General features: G+C 36.1%; 1 protein-coding gene across 8 annotated transcripts in view; it reads left to right on the forward strand.

Moving 5' to 3' along the window:
* Positions 1–26,837, forward strand: part of DOCK11 (dedicator of cytokinesis 11) — a 218,800-nt gene that overhangs the window by 126,860 nt on the left and 65,103 nt on the right. For 6 of the 8 annotated variants that reach the window (XM_036270309.1, XM_036270314.1, XM_036270315.1 and 3 more), the window contains 13 exons: positions 899–982; positions 1,816–1,927; positions 2,437–2,475; positions 4,274–4,452; positions 6,065–6,181; positions 8,135–8,210; positions 8,580–8,689; positions 10,535–10,646; positions 16,265–16,331; positions 17,638–17,685; positions 19,562–19,704; positions 21,730–21,845; positions 23,922–24,059. In XM_036270309.1, coding sequence (XP_036126202.1) covers positions 899–982; positions 1,816–1,927; positions 2,437–2,475; positions 4,274–4,452; positions 6,065–6,181; positions 8,135–8,210; positions 8,580–8,689; positions 10,535–10,646; positions 16,265–16,331; positions 17,638–17,685; positions 19,562–19,704; positions 21,730–21,845; positions 23,922–24,059 — 1,341 coding nt within the window. The remainder of the gene's footprint in view (positions 1–898; positions 983–1,815; positions 1,928–2,436; positions 2,476–4,273; positions 4,453–6,064; positions 6,182–8,134; positions 8,211–8,579; positions 8,690–10,534; positions 10,647–16,264; positions 16,332–17,637; positions 17,686–19,561; positions 19,705–21,729; positions 21,846–23,921; positions 24,060–26,837) is intronic. The other 2 variants (XM_036270310.1, XM_036270311.1) reach the window with 2 other exon arrangements.

Genomic DNA, 26,837 nt, shown 5'->3' on the forward strand with positions numbered 1-26,837 from the left:
GAACTTCATCAGAATATTGAAGAATGGGTAGGATTAGGTAGAAGTTAGGATAGAAATTTTAGCTAAGCCTGGCATGAGCAAAGACCCAGAGGTAGGACTATCCAGTGCATCTTGGGATAATAAATAGATGAGCTGCATTGGGAAATAAGACTGGAAGAGTAGGTTGGGACAAGATTGTAAGTATCCTTGAATGCTAAGCTAAGGAGTTTGAAATTTTATTACAGGCATTAGGAAAGTTTTGAAAGTTTTTAGGAAGGAAGGTAACATGATTAGGGCTTGGAATTAGATTAATCTGGAAGCACTTGGATGGAAAGATTATAGGCATGAAAACTGGTTAGGAGGCTAACTACATTTGTTCAGCTGGCAAGGTAAGGAGAACCTTAACTAGGAGAATGACAGCAGGCAAATATGAACAACTAGGAGGGTTGTCACAGAGGAAGAATGTTTTAATAGCCAAGACTTTACAAGACACAAAGAAAAACTTATATTTTGGTCTGAAATAGTTACGTAGGCAAACCATACTTTCAATAGCTAAATGACTATTTTACACCTCACTTTATGCTTTGAGAGTTTATCAAAATGAGGCAGTACAGCTGAATAGATTACATATATGTGTGTATGTGTATATGTTTATGTATGGATATATGTGTGTGTGTATATATGTATTTGCATATGTCCATATATATAATTTTATTTAGAAAACTGTACACTTGCACTCCAATTCCAATGATAACTCTTTAAGGTCACCTCGTGCTCTGAAAGCTGTTACTCTGTTACCTTTAAAAGAGAAAGTGTCATCATCCCGTAGATGTGGAACAAATTAAAATTTTTAAAAAACTTAATCTCGACAGACTTAGACTTACACAGCTAACTGTTCATTTTGATTTGGTTTCTATAGCGCTGTTTGACACTAATGGATAGAGGATTTGTTTTCAATTTGATAAATGACTATATATCGGGATTCAGCCCCAAAGATCCTAAGGTAAGGTATAAGGACATAACTGTAGTAGATGTTAGACATTACAGTGTGAGACCTTTGTGATGTTTATTGTCCTCTGGAGGATTTGGAACTGCTGTTTTTATTTAGGTACTTTGAGTATAGCTGTACCTTAAAGAAGGGAATACTACATAGTGTTCTGGGAGTCCCTTAAGAACATCCACATGTGGTGGTTTAGTAGAAAGATTCACAGGACTGAGCATATAGATAGTCATACTCATGGCTAAGATTGATTGCAGTGACACAGCAAGAATGCTCATCTGGATCAGTAAGGGAGAAAGACATCAAGTGGAGTCCTTGGTGATGTATGTGCAGGCTTCTTGAGCACGCACTTCCTCCTGTGAAGGGTCACACAGCACACCTTCTCCCCAGCAGTGCAAATGCAGCCCCATGTGTGCAATATTTCTGTTCAGGGAAACCCATTGGAGACTCAGGGTTTAGGGTTGTTTTTGGGGGACAGTTCATGAATTGGAGGCTGGTCAAAATTCCAGAGTCTTGGAAAGGAAAGGAAAGAAAAACAAGTGTTCACCATAAATCATATCTGTACAGATAGTCGAGCAGGCTGGCATAGAAGGTATACCCTTATCATGTAGGGAACATTTCAAAATCCAATTTTCCAAATGCCATCCAAGGACCAGTTAATATTTTTAAGGAGAACAGTCTTGGGCTTGTTGTAACTCTTTTCTACACAGGTTACGTCTCCAGGAATGCTTAAAATAATAAACACTTCTGTTTTGAAAATTAATGCTTTGTATTTAATTATTAAAATAATAAATGCCTAATGAATATGTATTCATGTATAATTTCTTTCCATTTAGGTTCTGGCTGAATACAAGTTTGAATTCCTGCAAACAATTTGCAATCACGAACATTATATTCCTCTGAATTTGCCAATGGCATTTGCAAAACCTAAACTTCAGCGAGTTCAAGGTAGATACTTGCATTTTCCATCATATGGAATTGTGTTTTACTTTTTTTTTTTTTTTTGCTAGAGCTAGTGTAGTATAATGTTTTCTAATTAACCAGTCAATTTAAAGGTAACCTCAGAATTGTCACTATCTGAAGATAGGTTTATTAATGGTATTCTGCATTTCCTTCATAGTGTCAGTGTGGTAGTGTTTATAGTATGAAGAGATCTGGTGTGTTACATAGATTGTTGCTTAAACACTGATGTTAGATACTAGAAAAATTGCTCTCTGTAGTAGTGTTTGGACTCTTATATGAGACTGAATTAAGCAAACAGTATCAACGCATTTCTGCTGAAAGAAGTTTCAAAGAAATGTATAAAGGCAAAATAAAATAGTAATATATATGTATTAAATTTGTGAAATGCCTTCAGTTATCACCATTGCTAGTTTTATTGAATGCTTTGTTGTGTAGCACTATTCTTATGTTACTATGTTTTTTATTTGTCCCTTTTCTTTTCATATATTAATTAGATTTTTTTTCATTTGCGGTGGACCGTTTGACTTCAGTAGGTAGGTTTAACTCGGTTCACTCTAAAGTAGTTTGTTTTCTTTAAAAACAATTTATTTGATGAATGGCTACCATGGATGGGGGCTTTGTTTGCTTTTCAAATCCTCCTTAGCCAAAATGAGGCTTTAGTTAATGTACCTAGACAATGTAAGAGGCCGTGTATTTGTTGGTTTTTAAAATAAGCTTGAGTGTTCATTGTTAGAGGAATCAACTTTAAAACATCATCATCAGAATTGAAACCTATATAATTTTATGAACCAATATCATCTCAATAAATTTAATTAAAAAAAATGTTGAATCACTATATTGTACTTCTGAAACTAATATAACCAAAATAAGATTGTATAGCAACTATACTTAAATAAAAATAAATTAAAAAAATAAAACCCATTTCCCCCCCAAAAAAAAAAAATATCATCACCATCAGAAAACAAGTTTCAGCTCAAGCCAGAATGGAAGCTAGAGGGAAGCTGTCCTGTAAGAGTGTGTCATCTGTCATGCTTGCCTTGCTTCTCTCTGACCCTGTGTCATGACTGCTTCCTCACAATTTTGAAGGAGTGGATGAACTTATCTGATTAGATTTATTTAAATGACTAAAGTAAAAAATATACTACCATTGCAAATCTACCCAGATAAGGCCACCTGGGTTGGCCCTTGTGCATAGAAAGTGATTGGGATTCACAAAAGAGCATGACCCCTGGCAGGAAGAAACTCAGCGGCCTTAGTTTCTACGGGGTAGCTGCTGAGCAGTGGTTTTAGTGATTGGATTATAGGCAGTGAAAATGATAGAAACATATTCCACCACTCCCTTATTAGATTTTTTGCATGTATAGATCATATACTTTCTCCAGTATTTATTAATAGCTTTGCAGAAGTCAGAGAAAAGGGGTGGACAGATTATCAGGATTTAGGATTAAATTTGACTACTCACAGCATTATTAACTCCTAACTGAATGTATAGCATTATATTAAGTGCTCAAGAGGCCAAAAAACAGAATAGAAGGCCTAACTAAATTAAAGCATAGGCTAGAGGAACTATGGTAGAAATCTACTCTAGAAATTACTAAACTTGATCACAACCCCTGCTGAGTAGTTATAAGGCAAATCCCAACCAGGATATATTAGCAGCTAGGATTGAAAATGGATTGAAGATCTAAAGGGGAATGAAAGATGTAGTTTGAAGTGTTGATTTTATGAAATAAAAGATTCGTATTTGTGTGATGATGAATTGGAGTGGGATGAGGCTGCTTTTCTTACTGTTCTTATATCCCATTGTGTTCAGGTCAATAATGTAATATTTACTAGAAGAGCCAATAGTTAGTACTGTTAGAATGATTCAGTTGTGTAGTTTCTCTTCCTAATTTGCAAATATAAACAGATAAGTAAATCAAGTATTGTTGTATAGAATTACTCCAATTTGTAGTTGTAACTAAATCTCTTCAGATAATAAAGAAATGTGTTAAGACATTACCAAATATGGTATTTTCATTCCAAGTTCTATTCTCAGATTTCCAAGAGTTAAAAAGAATTGGGGGCGGGGGGGAAAGAATCTAGGGACTATCCTTACCAACTGAAATTATCATTAAGGCTATCATCTAGCCCTAATTATGAGTGCTCCTATCTTATAAAATTTTGCATGCTCATTCTATACGATCAAATAATTGTTCAGATTAATTAATAATAAAATAATAACTTTTGCTAGCATGAACGCATATTACTAAATAATAAATATAGCATTTTAATATTAAAATAACTTTTGAATATTTTTATATATGAGTTTTAAATTTCATTGTACTGCAGATTCAAATCTTGAATACAATCTATCAGATGAGTATTGCAAGCATCACTTCTTGGTTGGTCTACTTCTGAGGGAAACCTCCATTGCTCTTCAAGACAATTATGAGATCAGATATACAGCTATCTCTGTCATAAAAAATCTTTTGATAAAGCATGCATTTGATACTAGATACCAGCACAAGGTAAGGATGTCTATATAGTCATGAGTATCATATTAGTAAGTGCTAAGATTTTATATTAAAGATGAAATTTTCAGTAAGGAACATGTAAGCATTGATTAACTTATTTTTACAAATAAGTTTTGTTTCCATTTCAAATGGTGAGGTTTTTAAAATATAGTTTAGTTATCTGTTGGAAAAAAGAAACATACTGGTTTCTCCCTTTGGCCATATTATTCTCGGCTTTTCCCAGGAGTAAGGATTTTGGAAGAATATTAAGAATGAGATTGCAATTGAAAAAGTCACTTTAAATCCTACTGATTACTCAGAAATTCAAGCTGATTTATGATTTATCAGAAGTTGGATTCTATTTCATGCTATACATCTATTTTATTTTTCCTTTTATAGTTTCTTTATGCCTGTGAAAGTTCTTCACTACGTTTAATATATGTCTTGTTTATACCTCTCCCACCCCGAAATTATTTTCCTTTTGTCACTGGGGCTGAGGAAATAAACATTTTCTGTCACAAATGGCAATACCACTGGGGATTGATTTTGTTCTCCAGGACATCAACGCATTGCCCTGACTGCCACTGTCATGTCCAAATATAAGTCTCCCTCCAAACACTTAATATTTATGAGTTGGTAATAACAAGGGATTTTGCATAAAGTGCTATTCACCTAGTATACATGCCTCAAAAGTTATATAAAGCAACCTTTATGAAACAAATCTAGAAAGATGTAGAAGTCCCTCTCTATATTACCATGGAGTTGTAAGACCAAAAAATATCAAACTTGCTATTTCCACACTGAAATCTGCTACTAGAATATCCGGTGGGATTCTTGGCATGCTGATATGACATATTGGAATGGTCCATGAAGTAAGGCTTTCTTAAGCAGTCCTTGGACCTAGAATCTGGCGTGACACCTATAAGTCGTCATTTGTTAAAACATTTATCTGGGCTACTGGGTCGGCCATTTTGACTGAACTTGCTGGTGGATTTAGGCATTGGTTTTAGTGATTTTTTTAAAAAAATAAATATGTTTTTATTGATTTTTTTAGAGAAAGAGAAACATTCATCGGCTGCCTCCTGTACGCCCCCTACTGGGGATCGAACCCACAACCTGGGCATGTGCCCTGACCGGGTATCGAACTGGTGACCTCTTGGTGCATGGGTCTACACTCAACCACTGAGCCACATCAGCCAGACCCTATTAAGGTTTTTAAAAAATGTTTTTCAGTTACAGTTGATATACAATATGAAACTGTATATTGTACAGTTTGAAACTGTATATTGTGAAACACACATATACAGCACAGTGATCAGACATTTGTATACCTTATGAAGTGATCACCCTGATAAATTCAGTACCCATCTGTCACCATACATAGTTATTACAATATTATTGAGTATATTCCCTATGCTTTACTTTACATCCTCGTAACTGTTCTCTAACTACCAATTTGTATTTCTCAATCCTTTCACCTTTTTCATCCTTGCCCCCAACTTCTCCATCTGGCAACAGTTTATTTTCTGTATCTATTCATTTGTTAATGTTTTATTCATTTTTGTTTTTTAGATTTCATAATAAGTGAAATCATTATACCTATAAGCTTTTGATAATTATTTTTCAGAATCAACAAGCCAAAATAGCACAACTGTACCTCCCATTTGTTGGACTGCTTTTGGAAAATATACAGCGATTAGCAGGTCGAGATACCTTGTATTCCTGTGCAGCCATGCCTAATTCTGTAAGTAGTAATGTGTTTCTGCTGGCATTTTATTTTATTGACTATATTTGGAATTGGGATCATATACTGTATGGTTGCAATCTAAGTGATTCACTTTTTACTCCATTTTTACATTTACACTTCTTCCTAGAGCAATGTTTCTCCAACTTTAATGTGCATATGACTCACCTGGGGAATTTGTTAAAACAAAATTTCTAATTCAGCAGGCCTGGGTGGAGCTTGAGATTCTGCGTTTCTAACAAGTTTTTGGCTGCTTCTGGTCTGAGGACCACATTTTAAATAACAAGGTCCAAGAGAACACCAAGAATCCCTTGTACCCAGTGTTTTAAGATTTGCTGTTCTATGCCTTCATATATTTATTCCACTTGAAAACTGAACAAAAGCCCAACCTGTGTGGCTCAGTGGATTGAGCAATGTCTCATGGACTGAGAGGTTCTGGTTCAATTCCTTGTCAGGACATATGCCTGGGTTGTGGTTCAATCCCCAGTAGGGGGCATGCAGAGAGGAGGCTGATCAGTGTTTCTCTCTCGCATCAATTCTGTCTCCCTTCTTCTCTAAAATCATTAAAAACATATTTTTTAAAAAAGAAAACTGAACAAAAGATTCTTCACCTCCAAATATTAGTCACCAGGGATTAAACTCTATTCCTTTGCTTCTCCCCTCCCTTGACAGCTTCCTTTCAGCACTTCTTGATGAGTTGCTTTTGGCTCATCATAATTGGTCTGTGCGTTTTTCTGCCCTTAGAATCTTAGAGTTGAAAGAAACATTGGAGGTGATCAGTCTCCCACTTGGCCAAACACCTTTTTCCATTATAATAATCAAAACTTTCCTTCTTACACACGTGCCTTCTAAATTTTTCTCCAGACTTGCTATCTCCACTTCATCATTTGTCATTCCAAACCCTTTACATTATTGGTTATACTCTCCTGGATATACTCCATTGTACTAATCATCCTATTTTTTTTTTGTTGATCCTCACCCAAGGATATCTTTTCATTGATTTTTTTTTAGATAGAGTGGAAGAGAGGGTGGGAGGAAGGGAGAGAGAAACATCCATGTAAGAGAGACACGTTGATTGGTTGCCTCCCGCACAACTCTGACCAAGGCCAGGGATCGAATCTGCAACCCAGGTGCCTGCTCTTGACTGGGAATCAAACCCAAAACCCTTTGGTCCACAGGCTAACACTTTAATTGCTGAGCCAAACCAGCCAGGGGTACCAATCATCCTATTAAAAGATCATGCTTAGAAGTGTACACTTTATAGTGTGTCCAGTGAGGCTATCAACTCCTTGCCTCATCCCCACTCCATGTTTTGTATGGCCCAAGATCACCTTTACACTTTCAGTAGCCCTGTCACATTGTTGGGTGGCAGGTTAAACTGTGTTCTTTAAGGCTTCCTTTGGAAATCCCCCTATCTTGATTTGTCAAGCCTGCCCTGGGTTCCCCAAAAAGCAACTTCAAAGCCTCCCTGATGCCTCCTTTATTACCTGAAGCTCTCAATTATATCACCCACCTGGGTGTCAGGTTGATCTTTCTTCACAAACACAGTAGCTCATGCGTATGTTTACTCCACATTTGACAGGGATATTTGGAAATATTTTACTTACCTGCTTTTTCTTTTGTAGCTCAAGTTCACTTAGGGTTTCTGGTCACAACCCTCCTTCTAGCATTGCCCCTGGTTCCAAGCAAGGAGAATTGAACCAGACTGCACCAGTTGCAGTTTTTACCAGCCATCTAGAGTTATGTACCTTAGCCAGAGGCCATGGTTACTATAGTAGGCTAGTACCCATTTTTTTTTAAAGGTTTGTCACCTAAATACTCAAATTGATACTGATTTAAACTTTCACAGTGAGCTTTGTTTAAAATCAGGATATTATTTTATTCTATTAATTTGATTTATTACCCTAATGTACAAATTTGTTTAAGTGACAGAGGTATCATATTGTGTTACAGACATCCAGGGATGAATTTGCATGTGGCTTCACTTCACCAACAAATAGAGGGAGTCTGAGCACTGACAAAGACACCGGTAATTAAGTCCTTTAAATATTACACATTGCATGGCTGTTTAGAAAACGTACAGTCCTTCTGTACTTTTTGAAATATTTTATAATAAAAACTATACATAGTATGATATCTACTAAAGTTTAATTAAAATCTGACTCACACTTGCAGCCACGTTTTTTTGCTTAGGTTTCCTTGTCTAAGCTTGTAAAAAAAAAAAAAACGTAGCTTAGTATACTGAGAAAGTAGAGGGTAATGAGGAAAAACTTCACAATTTTAGATGACCAAGAACTAATCCCTAAAATATATCTTTACTTAAATTAACTCAGTACTTATTTTAAAATATATTTTTTCAATTCTTCCTATTGCTAACAAGGACTTGACTTTTTTCCAGCTTATGGATCTTTTTCAAATGGACATGGACTTAAGAGGGAAGACTCAAGAAGTTCCCTCATCCCAGAAGGAGCAACAGGATTTCCAGATCAGGGCAGCACTGGTGAAAGTGTAAGAACCTAAATATATAAGATAACCCTAATGATATGTTAGGCTACAACAGTCTTTCTTTTCGTGTAAATAAGAGGCTCTCTACTCTCCTATAGTCCATCCTGGATTTGTAAAAAACATCCCATAATTGTTTTATAATTTAGCAGTTGCTTCCTATCCTGGCAGCTGCTACTTGGATATCTTAAACTGTTTATAGAGGTAAAGACATTTAATAAGAGTTCTAACTCAGAATACCTCCTTGAACCCCCTAGCACACTGTACTGTAACCTATTCTGGAGAGGGAAGGTTCAAGTTTAAAATATCTAATGTACTTTTGTCACTTAAATTACTTCCTGGTAGGATCAAAACATATCACTTCCTGGCAGGATTAATTTAGCCTTTCATTCTTTTATAATAGAGTAACTACATTATTTTGGAAAGGCAAATAATTAGGTCCCCAAATGTAGGATCTCAGCATCTAATATCACTTCATCAGAATACATTCTCCAACTCTTCCATTGAATTTTTTCAAGCCTGACATTATAGTTTATGGTATATGTCTGCCTTGAGTCAGAGAAACCTCATTTTAGACCAGTAAAACCTTGTCATGCTATGTAAAATCATAGAATCATATAAAAATTAGAGTTATAAAAATTCATGACAATAATTAAATTTCAACTTTCAGTTTACAAATGAAAACTGAAATTGTGATTTAGGACAGTCACACAACTCTGGCAGGGCCAGACATGGACCCAGATTTTCTAATTCCAGCACTTTTCCTCATGGCACTAGTAGTGTGCATCAGAATCCCCAGGGGTACTTAATAAAATGGATGGCTGGGCCTCAGCCCCAGAGTTTCTGATTTAGTTCGTCTTGAATGGGGCCTGCTAATTTGTATTTCTAAGTTCCCAGGCGATGCTGATGCTGCGGGTTGGGAACCACCCCTTGAGAACTACTGGACTATTCTTCCTTGAGCCTTTGGATAAGTAGTAATTTATTCACAAAGGTTTCTTTTTCACACCATTTAGAATTATGGCAACAGACACTGTCATAGGTAAGGTAAATAAAGGACAAAGAGGTTAAATGACTTGCTAATAGTCACAAAACTAGCAATCATTCAGAACCTAATGTTTCACTCTAACTGAAAATACTTTCTTAGTAAATCTTACTTTAGTAAGTGTATATCCCCAGTCCAATTTAGCTCAATTGACATATTGATTTTTAACAAGGGTAGATTATTTTGGAGATTATTTATTCATATAAATTCCCAAATAGGTTAGATCTTGTCATGCATAACAACTGACATTTTAACAAAAGTAATTAAATAACAGGAACATCACTACTTTGTAGAAGCTCTAGTTTTGAAGTATTACTGAGTCCTTATTGTAATTACCTTGTAATATCATTCGCCTTTTTTAAGATAGAATTTCTGGCCTATAATTTGGAGTTTCAATTTTAATAAACTCCAAGGAGAGATTTAGAGTTTAAAATGTTTTTTATACTTTCATGTACCTTAGTTAAGTTTCTCCTAGATGTAAAAGCTATTTTTCCTCGAATAGTCACATATGATTATTTAAAGTTTTAGTAGTAAAAACACAGGACCTATGAGAATTAATCATTCACAGTATTTATGGCTTTATCTTGATGAAGTCCCCAAGGTAATTTCCAGTGATATTACTAGGTAGGTGTGGTAGCAACAAAGAGTCAACCCATTTACCTTTCAACTGTGATATAAAATTTTGATTTATGGTTACAATTTTCCCAAACTCAATAACATTATATTTATAATGAGACAGTTATTGAGTTAAAGGCTATAGGAAACTATATATTAATATTGTTCGCAAAATTCCTGTCTTTATATTACAGACCCGGCAGAGTTCTACAAGGAGCAGTATATCCCAGTATAACCGATTGGATCAGTATGAAATCAAAAGCCTCTTGATGTGCTACCTGTATATAGTAAAAATGATTTCTGAAGGTGAGTTACCAGCATATTAAGCCTGAACTCTATTAGACATCTACCCCCACAGGATTAATTTCATGCAACAAAAGTTTGACCATCATCTAGAGCACATGCTCATTATAAACAGATCTTTGAAGACTCTGACCTTAAAACTGTTTCTGTATTTTAATTTAAAGTAGGTTCATTTCAGTTATATACATTTGATTCTTTGAAATAATTTTTTAAATTTAAAATTTAATTTCTCAAATGAGGCAGTAGAAGTGCTACACATTTTTTCATGCAGAGCATATAATGCATTAGATGACCAATGTAAACAGAAAAAAATAATAACCAGAAGTCATATTTAATACTCTAGCTTTTATTTGACCCAAGATTTGGAAAACCAAAACCAAACAAAAAGACAGGAGGGGTTCTTTGAGGGTAAGGAATGCCATTGTTACTTTCATAGTACAACTGCGTGGTTTTGTATGGTATCAGGTTCTTTTTCATGCTCTTTTTGCCCCCCTTGGTATGTAATTATATTATTTACTAATATTATCAGTTCTTCTTTACATTACAGCGAAACCTCGGTTTTTTAACTTAATTTGTTTGAGAAAGTTGTTCGAAAACTGAAGCATTTTTCCCATTAGAAATAATGTAAATTGAATTAATCTGTTTCAGACCCCCAAATGATTCCATTTCAACCTTTCTTATATACAGTATATGTCTAATGTACTGTTTAGTTTATAAATAAACACTTTAAAGACAAAAAAGATATGAAATGTAAATGAAAATTTAACAAAAAAGGAAATAAAATGTACAGTAACATATGAAAATATAATACTAATAAGCACCAAAAGCAACAATACATGAAAATATTCACAGCACAATTTCCTGAGGCATTAACAGCTGTAAACGGACTCGTACTTGTGCATTCTCTTCTTTGTCTCCTGAGAGTTGCGTGACTGATCATACAGGTATCAGCATGAAAAGGTTGTCTGGTCGAGGAGCCAATTGTTCGAAATGGGAGACGTTCTAAAACCGAGGTTTTCAAATAGACTATACCAAAGGATTTTCATAAACTACATGTTTTCTGGACCTGGAAGTAAAATCAAGTTATCTCATTCCCAAATACCACATTTATTTATACAATTTTCTTCCCTTTATCAACTTTTTTTGTTCAGGGGGAAAAAAATACAGGAATGAAGAACATAAAAGCACCTGGGTTCTGATCATCATAGTCATCATCTTTTACTTATTTTCTATTTTAAGTAACTGTAAATTTAAATATTTTTGTAACAATGCAGGATAAATAATATAATAAAAACATAAAATAAGTTGATAGCTAGAGAGACTTTAAAACAAAGCAATAGCTAGATATAATAAATTCTACAGTACATTAATAAAATAGTAGATAAAATAAATAAAATCTTTAAATTCTAAGAATGTATGATCTAAAGTAATAGTCAAAGAGAATACATGCATAGCCCATGGACACAACAACAGTTTAGGGAAGGCCTAGGGTGGGGTAGAGGGGTTAAGGGGGGGGATGGGGGACATTTAGGCTTTACATAGTACTTTATTAAAAAAAGAATATATTGAGGCTTTGTGATGGGCCTCTGTATTTTGTGAAAGAAGTGAGATAATTTTCAACCTGGTAGTATTTTGTTTCAGGAGATGATGGATCAGTTAACAATTAACAACTATAACTTACTGTTTTTCTCTTCCCACAAGGTGAAAAGTGGGGCAGTGTAGACAATAACTGCTAATGTGTACATACGGGGTTTTTTCATAGGGTGATGAGGATATTCTAAAACTGTGGTGATGGTTTTACAACTCTTCAAATATACTATAAACTGTTGTACTGTGTACTGTTTAAATGGGGTAAGTTTTAAGGTATATAAATTTTCTCAATAAATTTGTTTTTTAAAAATAAAAGACACATGAAAAAAAACAGACACATGAAAAAAAAAAAAAAACTGGGAAAAAAAAATAGTTGAATACCACCACAGCTCAGGGAAAGTAAGATTGGCTTGGGGGTGGCAGAGAGAAGGAAGGAGGATTGCTCATTAGTTCTCCCCTCTTCCAGTCTAGTACACGTGCATACGTGCGTGACGCAGGGCGTATGCACGCGCGCACACACACACACACACATACCATATACTGTGGCACACACATGTATGCGCACACACACACACACCATATACTGTGGCACACGCATGTATGCGCACACACACACACATACACACATACCATATACTGTGATTCCAGTGACAGCCTACTGGCTGCTTTTTTAATGTCATGGGTGAAACCATAACTGCGTTGTTTCTTGAGAACTCCTTCTCTTGTAAATGTTGACGTTACTTGTTGAATATTTGATCTTTGTAATTACGCTTTTTTCTTCTGCTTTTGCTTTTTGCTTTTTAAAAGCATATTTTAGTTAGTATACAGTTAGTGTCACATCTCCTTTTTTATCTTTTGTATATATAAAGTCATACTATATGATATCTATAAAGTCATATTCATTTTATTCCGAAAAATATCAGCTTCTGGGTCCTTGTCAATGGATGTGTTCTAGTTATTTGTCTTGTCCAGTAAATATTTATTTTAGTCAGTCTATACATGTTTAAATGTTGAACTCACTTCAGGTCTTCTCTTCGCTTTCTTTTATATTGATTCATAAACGGTAGCAACTTAATTTCAACAAAAATATACTTTTATATGGAAGTAGAGGGAGCTGTAAGTTTATTAACTGGCAACAGTTCACCGTTTCAAAGTCTACAACATTTTCCAAATTATGTTTTAAGTCGTATTGCCTTATTTATTATGTCCTGAAAAATGGAATCAGAGTCGGGTTATCAGTTACATAGTGTGAATTGACTAGAAGACGGTCCTCTTGTGAAAGAAAAGCAGTTTCCTTAAGAGAGGGATAAGGGAAAACTACTTCCTTTTTTCAGATTGTATTCTGGCTTTTCTCTTTATCCTAGACCCCAAAATGGAACTCTGGTTATCATCTTGAGGCTTATCAGCACCATACCCTCGTGCAGCTGTAGATTCGGTAGCATTTTTTCTCAAAGATAATTGCTCATTGGAAGGTATCTGGTAGCTGCCATCTTTCTCCAAAAACCCAATGTTATAACGAGGAATACTAATTGATAATCTTTTCCTACTTGAAGTATAGTCAAAAGGAAATACATTTGAAGAGACTGTTTCTTTTTTCTCTGTAAACGAGTGAAGTGAGAGTCTATTATCAGGCATATTTTCCTCTGATGTTTCAGATACCACTTCAATTTCTGGGTTTTGTTCTGTAACACAACTGGAAAAGCTCCAAGGAAAGTCTATCTGAGTAGAGGTCCTCTGTGTGGAGGTCTTGTGTGTAAGTGTCTGTATCTTTTTTGCCTGATCAAGCTTGTCTTCAGAAAGGTTTGAGACAATCTGAACTTCATGCTCCCTTTGAGTGTTCTGTGTATATATTACAGGAAAATTTGTAGGTGAGTTCTGATTGGAAGTACCTCCTATGGTAGGCTTACTAGTATTAAAAGGAATGCCCTCAAAAGAGGACTCTGCCATATCAAAGAGGTCCTGACTATGAAGTGGAATTATAAACTCTGGACTTTGTTGCTGTTCCTTTTCTCCATATTTCATCTGTCCAGTATTAGGCATAGTCTCCTGATATCCTTCACTAGGATCCCTGACTGTAAAAACTGACCCGGTCTTTTGAGCACAAGGAATGAACTCATCATCAGTCTCAGAACTAAACTTTTGCTGAGTCAATTTAAGTTTTTCAGAAAGCATTTTATTTTCTTCTCTTAGTTTATTCCTTTCTGCAGTGATCTCAGTAATCAAGGCAAGGTTTCGTTGTTGGATATCATAAAATTCTTGCTGTAGTGTGTTCCTGTATGTTTCATTAACGGAACAGCGGTCACATGTTTTTGAGCGTAACTGTTCTTGTAAGGCTTGAATAGTTGCATTGAGAGCTTTCTGTTGCTCAGTCAACTCTTTAATTTTGGCTGTGGAGCCTGTCCACCTCCCATCTGACAATCGCTCTTTCCTCAAACTGGTTAATTTTGCCTGTAAACGGTGTAGCTCTTTGTCATGGAGCTCTTTTAGTTTTAGCCAGGTTTTTTTGAAGTCGTTACTCGACACGTCACATACACTTAACTCAAATTTAACAGATTCTGGAAGTGTCTTATCACCTTTCCTGTCTTCTCCACCCTCATTCCCTGCCTCCATCATGTCTCACTGATTTGGGACTGGAAACGGTTGAGACAGGCCAGCGGCTTGATGACGCCACTGACGAGAAAATGGTTTAAGAGTTTCTGACTAAGTGTTAGGCTGTGGCAGGGCTGAGCCCGTTTTACAGACCTTTTGCGAAGCTGCTTCAGGGCACGGTATGGGTGTGAGGATGGCTCAGCTGTCCAGATTTTTGGTGGAAAGGCGGTGCCAGCCTTTTGACAGAAAAAGCCGGTGCGTAGGAAAGGGAAGATGGCGCCTTCACTCAACCGTTTTGAAGAGGCCGGAAGCCCGGTGACTTCTGGGAGCCCAGCTTCTCTGACTGAAAGGCATACAAAGGCGGGATGGGGGGGACAGGAAGTCATTTATAGGCTAATTAAAAAAAAATTAATCTAATTTTACTCAATTCTAGCATTTTTATTTGTGGTTATCAGTATTTTATAATCATTGGAAAGTATTCGTATTCCTGGTCTTTAAAAAATTAGAAATAAAGTCAAAACCCCCACACTCCTCCCCCTCCATATGGCCAACATTGCCTAGTCCTCCATCCTTATCATCAGGAGGCTCTAGCTGGGCTTGCAATTCTGACAGGGTGCTTACATTGAGAAGGGGGTCTGCTGACGCCATTAGCTATGTCTGAGTAGGATGAAAAGGGATTAAGAAGTTGAGAAACGGTAATTTCCTTTTAAAAAAATCTCCATAAGGTGTGCTGGAAGTAAAGAAATAAGTAAAAAGATAAGTACATGGGGTAGATTTAAGGGACTTTTATATCTGAATTAGTTGGTGTGTGTGTGTGTGTGTGTGTGTGTGTGTGTGTGTATTGCCAGAACTTAAGATTTTATAACACAAAGGCAAAGAAGTCTCCTCTAAAGTTTACAGTTGTCAGTCTTTTTGGTTCAGAGAGCCGTTTGAGTAGCAGGCAAAGGTACTTGAGACCCCCACCTTTCAGCAAAATGCACATAAATGCACCATCCCATGGTCTGAGAGATCTTGGTTCTTTCCTGTCAGGGGATATGTGCGGGTTGTGGGCTGACCGCCAGTAGGGGTGTGCAGGAGGCAGCAGATAGATGTTTCTCTCTCACATAGATGTTTCTATCTCTCCCTTCTCTCTTTAAAAATAAACAGATAAAAACATATTCGAAACAAAACCAGGTCTGCTTCCCTTCCTTTGTTTTCAGGGATAACATGAAGATTGGGATGAGCGATCCAAAAGAACATTTACAAAATAAAAATGTTGAAATGACAAAATTACAGATTAAAAGATATATTTGGAGTTAATTCAAAAGAATACAGTGTGTGTATTGGGCAGAATTGGCCATGAGTCGATGGTTGTTGAAGCTAAGTTATTGGTACTTTGGGGTTCACAGTGCTATTTGCTCTAATTATTTCAAAAGTTAACACTGCATTTATTCCATTTTCAGATACTCTCTTAACTTACTGGAATAAAGTATCACCTCAGGAGCTCATAAACATTCTCATACTTTTAGAGTAAGTTAACTTATTTTCATAAAATTTCCCCTTATTTGGAGGAGCTTAATGTTTATACATAATAAAACATTACTTTTTTTCCTGGATTCAACATCTTATTTGCTAATAATGTAGGAAATTTTAAGCTATTGTTAATAGAGATGCTGACATATACAGGTTATTCACACATAGAGGAAAATCATGGTGATGGAATACTTGTGATGTTATAGAAAACCCCAGCTAATAATAGACCATCTTTATAGCCTATATATAGCAGGAGTGTTTCTGTGATCTGGAAAACTAGAAGGGGTATCAGCTGTCTTAAATCACTCAGAGCAGATGCCAGCTTAATAGAGTCACCTACATAATTGGAATTTGGAATTTGTACTCTAAAGTAGAGCTGAGTAATTCCACCCACTTCAGAAATGCATAGCTAGATTGACTGATTGATATAGATATCTCCATTCCAAGGCACTCGGGGAAAATCTGAGCTATTTTTATATTAAGTGAAAATTAAAAGAAAAATTAGAATGAAACGTAGGAAATTTTAAAATAAATAGTACACATATATGACATTATATGTGCATGTCTACCAAAACACAATGAGGATAATTCATACATACTTATTAAAGTCTTTCAAAATTTTGTAGAAAATGGCAGGAAACAGAATAGCAGTTAAGACTATAAAGAAAATAAACTAATTATATTGAAATATTTACTGATGAAAATATATGATGTTGGGATTTACTTCAAAAACTATGGGAAGTACATAGGGAGGGTGGAAGGAAAAGCTGAGGACCTGTTCAGGGTAGAGATTAAACAAAAATGTCTATGAATTGATGATTGTTGAGGCTGGTGGGTGCTGGGTATATGGGAGGTTAGTTATACTATCCTCCCTAATTTTGTATGTGTTTGAGAATTTCAGTAATAGAAAGTATTTTAATGACATTATAAAAAAGCATAGCAATCACCCCCATTGTTAGAGCTTAAGAACCTTTTTAGGTATTAATAATTTTACTTAAGACCTTTGCTATGATATGTCAAAGAACACGGGATAATTTACATTAATAAGTATTTATGTTGTTAAAATTGTACATGAAGACATGGGCCTTTTTGATGCCGATGTGACTTTAGCAAATAAATGTAGAAAGATACAATATGGCAAGCCCTCAAGTACTTATGTGTATATTTATTTCTGTCTACCAAAACATACATTATAATATGACTTAAGTAGTCATTCTTTATAACACATGACTTTTCATATATTACTTGTTAAATTGCAGAGAATTATATTACTTTACTAACATGCTGCTGTTTTTCTTTCTAGAGTATGTTTGTTTCACTTTAGATACATGGGGAAAAGAAACATAGCAAGGTAATTCCCATAGCATGGCAATTTCCACATTTTTCTTTTTCTTCCAACAGAGGGCGGTCTTGATCATGCTATGTAAAAAGTAGATTATTCATTTTGAATTCTTTTGAAACCTATATAATTTTATTAATCAATGTCACCCCAATAAATTCAGTAGAAATTTAAAAAGGACAACCCATGATTTATGTAACATACCTCAACTCAAAGTTTAAATTAAACTAATATGAGCTGATACATTTAAGTTTTCTAGAAGGTAATGGTTAGCCCTGTATGCAGTTTCTGTCCTAATCCTGGAACAAATACTGTCTTTTCTAAAGGATGTGTGAGGAAGGGCTAGATCCAGGAGAAGGCAGGAAACCATAAACTGAGGACAATTGTAAGGTCTGTACTTTTATCTACAAACTATCAGTACTCACCTCAGTTGCTAAGGTAAACAGAAATGCTCAACAATGATTGAGATATACATTATAAATGATCAATTTCTTCTTTTTGCTGTTTAAGTCTTAGTGAAGTAAATACTTTAAAAAAATGTTTGCGGGCCCTGCTGGTGTGGCTTAGTGGATTGAGCATTGTCCCATGGACTGAGAGGTCCCGGTTTGATTCCTGGTGAGGGCACATGCTTGAGTTGCAGGCTCCAACCCCAGTGGGGGGCAGGGGTGGAAGGCAGCCAGTTGATGTTTCTCTCTCACATCGGTCTCTCTCTCTCTCTCTCTCTCTCTCTCTCTCTCTCTCTAAAAAGTCAATGAAAACCTTTAAAAAATGTTTGAGGGACCCTAAGGAAAACATTACTTGCTTATTTCAATGAGATAAATTTTAGGGGTAGAGTTAGTAGTCATTAAAGGAACACAGAGTTCATTTTTTTATGTTAAATTCCATTGCACTTCCAAAAACTGAAGAGGCTGTTTGGATAAGGTTCATGATTGCTGAGTCTCTGGAACATCCTCATAATAGGTAATTCATGTGACAATTTCCACTGTCTTTCCCCATGACTTGAAGCTAGCATGGTAACTACCACCATGAGCCTTTAACCTCCAACATTCTACTGACCCTCTCACTATGTTGCCTAGAGAATAGACAAACTCTTATTCTTTTTTTTTTGTTCCTGTATGACCCATTTATAATTTTTTAATGGAACCTTAATATTAAAAAAATATTTTGCGAATTTGTGCGATAGACATGTTTAAAGAGTAAAAATGTCTGGTCCAAGTTTAACGCAAGTTTAGAAACATTTGATTGACATTCATTCTTCAACATTTAGGAATCCCCCCCACCCCCACCATTTCATCTCTTGAGCAGCCCTCTCACTGTTTCCACTGACTTTTGCCATTCCTCACCTCCTGAGAAAAGACTGAATCTGATTAGAATGTTGCCTACTTTGCACTGATTTTTTTTTTAATCCTCACCTGAAGATATTTTTCCATTTATGTTCCGGGGGGGATGGAGAGAAACATCGATGTGAGAGAGATACATCGATTGGTTGCCTCCCTCACGACCCCGACCAGGGCCGGGGACTGAACTGCAACCAAGGTACATGTCCCAGACCGGAATCAAACTCATAACTCTTTGGTCCTCGGGCCAACACTCTAACCACTGAGCCAGACCAGCCAGGACTACACTGATGTTTTTGATGAGGAGGAAGGAAGTAAATAACTCTCTAAATTCTTTAATTATATTCTTATAGTATCAGCTCTTTTAAATATACATTAAAACTTTATACAATTTCCAGTGATGTCTCATTTAAACCAAGTAATAGTTGGAGTAGTACTGATCACAGTATAGTGTTTATTTGGAAGCCTAATTAATTTTTTAGTTAAAAAACACCTAACATTGAGATGCAGTATTAGAGTGCTCCAATTCCTAACTTTAAATTTTATTTTAGGGTACATGATGCCTGGCTGTCAAAACATTTTGGAGTAGACCGAAAATCTCAAACCATGCCAGCTCTTCGAAACAGATCTGGAGTAATGCAGGCCCGGCTTCAGCATCTTAGTAGCCTGGAAAGTTCATTTACACTTAATCACAGTAAGTGCAAATGTGTGTAGGGTACCCATTTGAAACAGACATGTAATACTATTTAACCTTAAAGAAGTTCTGGTTTAAATAACTAATATGATTGACAATGATTTCACATACACAGATCTCTTTGCATGTTTGTGTATTTATATACCATCATTTCATCATACATGACCATAATATGCGTGCATTTTTCAGCAATTTTATGTGATGGTATTTTTTTTCTTACTTCAGTATTAAAGGAATTATTTTTTTTCACTGAACTGTTCTTATTTACATTGACTATCCATTATTATCGTTAAACTTGTTTTTTAAGAGTAGTTTATTGATTTTTAGAGAGAGGGGAAGGGAGAGGAAGAGAGAAACATCGATGTGAGAACACAACATTAATTGGCTGCCTCCTGCCTGCCCCCTACTGGGGATTGAGCCCAAAACCTGGGCATATGCCCTTGACAGGGAATTAAACCAGCAACCTCCTGGTGCATGGGACTATGCCCAATCAACTGAGCCACACTGGCCAGGGCTCTACTATTAAACTTTAATGCAAATAATAGCATAATAATATAACATAATAGTGTATGTAATATTTAGAGTTACTATTGTTCAATGATTTTAAGGGATTACACATGTTGAGCTGACTGCAGAAATTAAAGAACTATAAATACTATTTGGACATAGGTATATGTTACACAGGTTGAAGTATTGACAAGGCAAGTAGGACAAGGAGAAAAGTTTTGCCCAGCTGGGGAAGCTATAGAGGGTTACATAAATGGAGGCTGTCCTCTGAAAAGCAAATATTAATGAAAAGTTAGAGTGAGAGCCCTGGCCGGTTTTGCTCAGTGGTTAGAGCATCGGCTCGTGGACCAATGAGTCATGAATTAGATTTTGGTCACAGGCACGTACCTCGGTTGCAGTTTGTCCTTGGCCCTGGTCAGGTTGTGTGAGAGGCAACCAGTGGATGTGGCTCTATCATATCAGTGTTTCTCTCCGTCTCTCTCTCTCCCACTCTGTCTGATGATAAATGGAAAAATATCTTCGGGTGACGAATAAAAAAAATTAGAGTGAAAAAACTTTTATTTCCATACAGTCCTATGGAGGTTGCAGGGAAAGAAGCCAGCAAAAGTGGCCTTGTGATAAGGACTAATAATAAAAACAAATGTCTTAAGCAGATGGGTCCTGAGCTAACAGATTTAGGAGCTTTAAAAAATGTGTCTTACAGCCTGAACAGCCTAAAATCCCTCCCACATTATTTCCAAGTTACACTGCCATAGTTCATCACTGAAATCCAAAGAAGTGGGCACCTAATTATGTGTGCAGAACTGTTAATACACAGCTGAAGTGAAAAGTAGTAGACCTGATTAACCAAGACCATATTTGCTTCAAGAATAAATACAATGATGCCCTGGCTGGTTTGGCTCAGCGGTTAGAGTGTCGGCCTGCGGTCCAGAGAGACCTGCGTTCGGTTCCCCACTAAGGGCACGTGCTTCAGTTGCAGTTTGTCCCTGGCCCTGGTTGGGTTGTGTGGGTGGCAACCACTTGATGTGTCCCTTTCACATCTATGTTTCGCCCTCTCTCTCTCCCTCCCGCTCTATCTGAACAAAAAATGGAAAAAAAAATTTTTAAAAAAAGAAGACATACAATGAAACTCATTAGGTCTGCAAGAATTGAGATCCTCCTCTCTTCTTCTTCTTCTTTTTTTTTTATCCTCACCTGAGGACATTCTTGCATTTATCTTCAGATAGAGTGGGAGGGAGATAGGGAGGAAGAGAGAGAGACACATCAAGTGACTGCCACCTGCATAACCCCAACCAGGGCCAGGGACAAACTGCAACCGAGGTATGTGCCCTTAGTGGAAACTGAACCCAAGACTCTTCACCCGTGGGCTGACACTCTAACTGCTGAACCAAACCGGCCAGGGCGCCTTTTCTTTTCTTGCTCATCTCTGAGTTTTTGGGGAAAAATCATTCAAAACTGTTATGTTGACTCTCTGTGTTAGGCAGTTTAATTTGCTTTTTTTTTTTTTTTCAATTTTAGGTTCTACAACAACTGAAGCAGACATTTTTCATCAGGCACTCCTTGAAGGCAATACTGCTACTGAAGTTTCTTTAACAGTACTAGATACCATATCGTTTTTCACCCAGTGCTTCAAGGTAAAAATGAAGGGGTAAAATTCAACTGGCATCATTGCAAAGAAAACATTATACAAAAAGTAACCTGTTAGAGGAGGCTTAGTGTAGTGAAAAAGCCCCAATGAGCAATCAGGAAACTTGGATGGCAGACAGAGTTTGGTTACTGTGTGACCTTGGGAATTCCCCGAGAGTTACTTGCCACATCCAATTGTTTTATGTTTTTGTTTAAAAGCAGTTATATTTCACTAAAATATCCATTATGATAGAATCTGTTTTCTCAAATGCCCATTGTGATGTGTCTTCTTAGGTTAGATGATGTCCAGGCAGCCTGGCTGGCTTCCCTAGTCAGGCGCTTAGTGTTTTGTCTCAGATGTTTGCCTCTCAGCACAAATCATTATTGCTATGATTAAAAAGAATCAGGTAAAAGCAGTGACCTTGCAGGGTTGTTAAAGGAGTAAACTTGGATAATAAATCTGTTTGAAGGGTAAAAACTATGTAACTGTAATGTAACATCAGTGGGAAAACTTAAAAGTGAAAAATCTTGCTTGCTTTCACCTGAGTTATACAGATAATTTTTTCTTTTCTCCCCTTTCTGTACTTTTTCAAAGAGGCTCATAAAGGAAAACTGAATTAGATACTACTAAGAAATAGGCTTTAGAATCCCGTTATGAAATATTAAGTTTGTTCTCATTAAAATGCAAACCAATTTTTCATTGTGCCAAATAAGGGCATTTGGTCTCATGGTTTGCGTTGTATTCCTTCCTCCTATTCAGATGCTTCTTATTTATTTAACAAACATACCTTTTGGTAGATGTCAGGCACTACCCTAAGTGCTTTATGAATATTAACTCAGTTTTTTATTGTGGGGCTGGAAGGGAAAGAGGGATGACAGCAAATGGGCATAAGGGATGCTTTTGAGGTGATGGAAATGCTCTAAAATTGGATTGTGATGGTTGTACAACTCTGTAAATTTACTAAAAATAATTGACCCATACACTTAAAATAGGAAATTTTGCCCGGCTTGTGTGGTTCAGTGGTTGAGTGTCAACCCATGCACCAAGAGGTCTCCGGTTCAATTCCTGGTCAGGGCACATGCCCAGGTTGTGGGCCTGATCCCCAGTGGGGGGCATGCAGGAGGTGGTCAATTGTTGTTCTCTTTCATTGATGTTTCTCTCTCTCTCTCCCTCCCTTCCTTCCTTTTTCTCTAAAATCAATAAAGAAAAATAATAGACAAATTTTATGGTATCTAAATTATACCTCAGTAAACTTAAAAATAAAAATATGAACTCACTTTTGGTCTTCATGATAGTTTATGATATAGATACTATTATTATTCCCATTAAAAATGAGCAAATTGAGGCTAACAGGGAGGTTAACGTCATATAGCTGCTCAATGGCAGACTCAGGATTCAGATCTAGGCCAGTTATCACAAGGGTCTATGCTTCTAACCAAATATGATGTTTGGATGTAGACTAAGGAAAGAGCCAGAAAAATCTAATACCCTTCATTAATTCTGGCTGTCGATAGTACCATTAGATTTGTCACAATTTTGCATATTATTTTGTTTTTTGTTGTTGTCTTTGGCCAAGTTGTAACCTGGTAGTATTTTTGAGGGATAGGAGAATAGGCCTAGAGAAGTTAACCAATGCTTTTTTTAAATAAAGGTTCACAAACCAATAAATATTTCTCTACAATTTATTGTTTCATTTATGTCTTTCTTTGCAATGAGAATTTAAACAATTTACATGGTCTGTTCTATTGTAATACCTATTGTTATCTCTACTCATAGAGGGTTTAATTTTGCACCAGGTTAATAGAAAATACTCTTCCCATACTAGTTTGTATTTGGCATGTTACATTGGAAAATAATTTTTTATCCATGCTTAAAATGATGGAATCAAGTATAGATATAATTTATATAGTATTTTGAGATTTCCAAGTTGAAAGATGGCACAGATGTTTTAATCATTTTTGTTTTTCTGAAACTTTCAGACAGTGGATTGATTAACAGGTATTGGTCAAGTCAGATCTCTCATTCTGGGGAGTGGGTGGCATAAACTATTTCTACAAAATGTATTTGTTTTCATGTTTTTTAGAGTCAACTTTTAAATAATGATGGCCACAACCCTTTAATGAAAAAAGTGTTTGATATTCATCTTGCTTTCCTTAAAAATGGACAATCTGAGGTGTCGCTGAAACATGTATTTGCCTCATTACGAGCTTTCATTAGTAAGGTAAGGACAAAAGGTTTGTAGCTACTAGTGGGCTTGCTTCATGGCAAGAAAAGATTTGTGATGACATCTACAAATCTCAGTTACTGAACTCATTAAATCTGTACAGTAAAACCTTGATATAACGGACTAATTCAGGTGAGGGGGTGTCCATTAAAGCCAAAAGTTTGTTATATAATAGGGTAGGTTTTCCAAATGCACGTTAAAATATTGACAGTTAGTTAGTTTACCTGTTTTTACTTATGTAGACATGTTTGTGTAATTAAAATTAAGTATGAATGAAAAGTTTAATTTTACAGAAGTTTTCTATATGTATTACTATAATTTTAGATTTATATTGAATAAGTCTAGTAAATGCATGTATTCGCCAGTTACTACAAGTAGTAAACAAATGCACATGGCTGAGTACACGTGGAAAACCGAGTTAAAACGGCTGTAGCGCCCTAGCCCATGTGGTTTAGTGGATAGAGTGTTGGCCAGAGCACCAAATGGTTGAGGGCGTGATTCCTCGTCATGGGCATGTACCTGGGTTGCAGGTTTGATCACCAGCCCAGTCAGGGTGCATATGGGATGCAACCAATCGATATATCTCTCTCACATCAATGTTTCCCCCCATTCCCTTCCACTTTCTAAAATCTTAATGGAAAAAATATCCTCAAGTGAGGATTAACGAAACTAAATAAAATAAACTGCTACAGAAAGTCACTCCACGAGACAACAGAACCAATTACCATGCATCATGTGGTGTGATCTCGTGCTAATCATTCTCCGAACACTGCTTACAAGCTGTGACTCTTGGATTTAAATATGTAGACTATAGCTGTAGCTATGAATATTTATTTGTGTTGGCAAAATTACTACAGGGTTTTTTCCAACATTGCTAAAATTTGTTAAACAGTGAATTAATAACAATAAAATAACCTGTTAATTTAATTATAAGCAAGTCTTAGTTAAAAGCATTTTAAAATTAACAAGGTGTTAAATTTTCACATGACATACAGATGGGAAATTTTCTCCATTAAATCCAAAGTCTGTTAAATCGAGGTCTGCAAAATCGAGGATTTACTGTACTGCCTTTGTAAATATAGATACGGAACAGCCAAATACATAAAGAGGATCTGAACAAGAATCACCTAAAATCAGAATGTGCATTTTATTTCATTTCACCTTGTCACTATTTTTAAGTAAGCTCCTTTGAAAAGTACCATTTTCAAATTACAACTTTACCAATTTTTGTTCTGTTTTGTTTCTTTTTAAAGTATTATGCCAAAAATATATAAGCTATTAGTGCACTCATGTGTAAGTACTTTGAAAGCAGAGGCTGAGTTTTATAACCCCCAGAGGTCTTGTGTAATATCTTGCAAATGGTAGATATTCAATATGGGGTCAAATGAATGAACCCCTTTTTTTAATGCTAATCGTATCTGTGGGCTGTAAATTTTCAGGCTACTTACCTCATTTAAAAACCAACAACCTCAGGCTAGACTTTTAAGAATAAATATGACTGAAACAGGTAGCAAATATTTATTTCTGGTCTGTTTCTGATAGCTTTTAAACGTAATAAAAAGCATCATATCCCAGCCGGTGTAGCTCAGTGAATTAAGCATTGTCCCATGCACTGAGAGGTTGCTGGTTCGATTCCTGATGAGGGCATATGCCCAGGTTATGAGCTGGAGGCAGCTAATCAATGTTTCTCTCTCACTGATGTTTCTATCTCTCTCCCCCTCTCCCTTCCTCTCTATCTAAAAAAGTCAATAAAAAATACATATTTTTAAAAAGCATCATAAACCAAGATGGAGTTAAAATTATGGACAGGCATAGTTCAGGCCTTCCCCTCTGGTGTGTATAACTCTAACAAGATAAAGGATTTCAATTAATTGATTTATATAATATAACTAAGCATGGAAAACTTTTTGTCATCATTACGCATTGCATTTAATTGATATAGAAATTAGGTGGATTTAAAGGTTGTTTTTTAATTGCTATTATTTAATTCAATTTGTGAATAAAGACATAAATGGAAAACTGAGTTCACTAGAAGCGTCTTACACGAAACTGAGGGAAAGTGATTCAAAATAGTTTATGTAACAGTTACTGGGTAGGTTCTTACTGGTGTTAGATACTATGTCGGGGATATAGTCTGAGAGCTTATTGTCCAGTAGAGGGAAGTGCATGCATGTGTGCATGCCCACACATACCCACCCCCAGCCACACCCACATCCACAAATACCATTAGGATAAAAGAAGTCTATACAGATAACTGAGGGTGGGCAGAGGAGGAGCTAGTGGGATGAAGAGGTAAATGTGGACTAGATGAATGTGTACTCATCTTAGGAGTTAGACTTCATCTTTCAAGCATCAGGGAGCATCAAGGTAATGCACTTAGATTTATACAGTATTAACAGAATTGGTGTAGACAGGGAAAAATCTCTTTAAAAACTAGCATGGAAGGTGGATTGGTGATGATACTAAAGGCAGTAAGAAGACTTGTTTCAATGGGCTAGATAAAAATGAGGGCCTAAAGTAAGGCAGTGGCAGCATAAATTAATAGTCAAAGGGAGATATAAAACATGGTAAGGATATAGAATTTATAGGAGTTGATCATGAATTTAGTAATTGTATAGTGGATCATGGTGGTTGATATAAAATGTAGAGAAAAGACGACCTTTGGGTTAAAAGGTAATGAGTTCTGTTTTGTGGACCTGTTGAATTTAGGGTGCCTAAAGGATATCCCATTAGAGCTGCTAGATTGACAGTTGGATATGTAGATCTTTGCTCTGG

Source organism: Molossus molossus, unplaced genomic scaffold (assembly GCF_014108415.1).
Source record: "Molossus molossus isolate mMolMol1 unplaced genomic scaffold, mMolMol1.p scaffold_m16_p_2, whole genome shotgun sequence".
NCBI classification, from domain to species: domain Eukaryota; kingdom Metazoa; phylum Chordata; class Mammalia; order Chiroptera; family Molossidae; genus Molossus; species Molossus molossus.